This window comes from Acanthamoeba castellanii (genome assembly GCF_000313135.1).
Source record: "Acanthamoeba castellanii str. Neff unplaced genomic scaffold scf7180000084722, whole genome shotgun sequence".
NCBI lineage: Eukaryota > Discosea > Longamoebia > Acanthamoebidae > Acanthamoeba > Acanthamoeba castellanii.
The window spans coordinates 10,568-12,913 of NW_004457490.1; the positions used below are offsets into that span (position 1 = coordinate 10,568).

General features: G+C 57.7%; 2 protein-coding genes across 2 annotated transcripts in view; both read right to left on the reverse strand.

Annotated features, from left to right (window-relative positions):
- Positions 1-232, reverse strand: part of ACA1_153950 (sedolisinlike peptidase) — a gene marked incomplete at both ends in the record, with an annotated part of 3,984 nt that extends 3,752 nt beyond the window's left edge. The window contains one exon of the mRNA XM_004340523.1: positions 14-232. Within this exon, the coding sequence (XP_004340571.1) occupies positions 14-232 (219 nt within the window). The remainder of the gene's footprint in view (positions 1-13) is intronic.
- A 1,679-nt stretch (positions 233-1,911) lies between these two features.
- The window catches only part of ACA1_154060 (uncharacterized protein), a gene marked incomplete at both ends in the record, with an annotated part of 2,230 nt that continues 1,795 nt past the window's right edge, over positions 1,912-2,346 (reverse strand). Inside the window, 2 exons of the mRNA XM_004340524.1 lie at positions 1,912-2,127; positions 2,239-2,304. Coding sequence (XP_004340572.1) covers positions 1,912-2,127; positions 2,239-2,304 — 282 coding nt within the window. The remainder of the gene's footprint in view (positions 2,128-2,238; positions 2,305-2,346) is intronic.

Here is a 2,346-nt window from a genome sequence, read left to right on the forward strand (position 1 = left end):
GGGAGTGGGGTACGTCGAGGAGGGCGGGGTTGCTGGGGGTGAGGTAGAGGGTCACGCGGTGGAGGTCGGACTGAGCGGCAGCGGCGGTGTAGGTGGGCACCCACCCGGCGTATCGGGCAGCCCCATCCGCGGACGCGTAGGGGAACTTGATGGACGCAGCTGCACTGCCAGTGAGCGTGCCAGTGCAGGCAACGAAGAGGAAGAGCGCCAGAGCCAACGACGTGGGACTCATCTTGCACCACAACAAAAGACAATACTCATTTTATTTCTTTTCGCTCTTTGTTGTGAAACGGCGAAGTATGGACGGAAAAGTTGTTTGAAAAATGGAGCTTGAGCAAGCACGTCCCTGCGTGTGGGTACTCCACAGCCTCATTTCTTGACTGATTACTGATTCCATTTTCTTCTTGCAAGATTTACAGATGTTTTAAATAATAAATAATTACACAGGGTGAGGGGTTCTTTGGCTGCCGGCCGAGATGGTGTGCCAGGTCCTGCGGTGGCTGGGCGTGGCCGAGCTGGGTCGGGCGCAGCTCGTGTGTCGCCAGTGGCGCGACCTCATCCGCGGCGCCGAGCGTTGCGACGACCACGACCACAGCAGCGGCGCTGACCACGTGCTCAAGGACTCAATCGCCGACGACCTGTGGCGCGCGGCCTTTCTGCAAACCTGGCCGCTGCCTTCCCTCGAATTGGCGCCGACGTCAGAGCTCGGCAGCGGCAACCACACGAGCGAGGAAGAAGACGACGACGACGACGACAGCAAACCAAGCGTGCGGTTAGCTGATGAGGAGGAGGATGACGCTGGGGGCTGTGCCGGTGGCACCGACAACGATGCTCTTCTGGGGGGCTGCAGGTGGATGCAGATCGCCAGGGAGCGCTGGATTCTGCAAAAGAAGAGTACGTCCGCCTGGCATACAGAGTTGAACTCAGTCCTGATCGAATAAGCGCGTGTGCGGTGTGTGCGGTGTGTGCGGTGTGTGCGGTGTGTGCGGTGCGTCGTGCATGTGTGGCCTGTACAGACACCACACAGCCGCGGGCTGCAGATGAGGAGGGCGCCGAGGAGGACGCAATCGCCGACGACGCCACGAAGAGGAACGAGAAGGGATTCGGGGACATCGTTGAGCAGATGCGCGCGTCCGTTTCCGAGCTCCTGGAGGACCCGCAGCAGCTCACGAGCGCGCACGCGCACGCAGCACTCAGTGCGCTGGCCGCCACCGTCCTCTACCGAGCGATCAAAGCTCGTTACAGGTAACATTTTTGGTCTATATTGATATATTCTATCTTTTTTTAAATTAATTTGTATATATAATGTGCCTATTATTGAAGAGTGTTGCCTTATCCAGGATCGAGCCCGCGCACGGCATGGACGACGGCGAGAGTGAGTATCATGCGGTCGAGGCGGTGTTCTACAGCCTGACGACGGGTGAGCCAGTCTACGTCTTCTACACGTACCGCTACAAAGCACTGGAGACGGGCACCATGTGGGAGTACATCCAGTGCCGCGAAAAGCGAATCGCCTGGGGCAGTACGTGTTCCCTCTCTAGTGTGTCTTGTCGTGTGTGTCGTGTTGTCTGTTTATCGTGCGTTGTTGATTATGACGAATTCGCTCGTACAGGCAAGCGAAGGCAGTTGTGCAAAGGTGTGAAGTTGCTGCGGGGTCGGCGCGATCCAGCGCTTCTGTTAGGCATTGCCTCGGTGGACTCCTCCGATCGTGTTGCCTTTTGGAAGGCCGTTTTTGACATCGAACGTCGCACGTGGTCCATCTGAGCTTCTAAAACTCTGTTTTTTTGTTTTTTTTTGTTTTTTTGCCGTGTGCGGTTGGCTGTGCGTGTGCGGTGTGTGCGTGCACCAGAGTGGGCTGATGGTTAAAAAAAGATTAGAGTCTCCGTTGTTTGTGTTGGGTCAGGCCACCTACTAATTGGCCACGCCCCGGGCGTGTTTGGCCTCCTGCTTCTCTCCGGACGTTGGCGACCTCTCCGGCCCGGGGTCGTGGTGGTCCGACCCATCGACGTCGCCAGCGGCGGCGCCCTCGTCGTCGGCCTGCTCGTCCTCACTCCGCCTCCTGCCGCCCAGCAGGGGCAGAGCCGTGGTGAAGTGGAGCGGATAGATCTCATAGCGCGGCGCGTTTTCCTGTGTGTGCAGTTGGTCAGTACACGACACACGACACATACAACACGACCGCACACGCACGACACACGCACACAACACAAGCTCGTTGTCGTTTGGGAGAGAAAATGGTACCATGACCGACGGGCACAGGCTCTGGGGCAGGTAGCGGCCGTAGAATTCGAAAAAGTTCTCTCGTTTCTGGGTCTCGACTTGATACCACACGTTGAGCTCCTTCTGGTA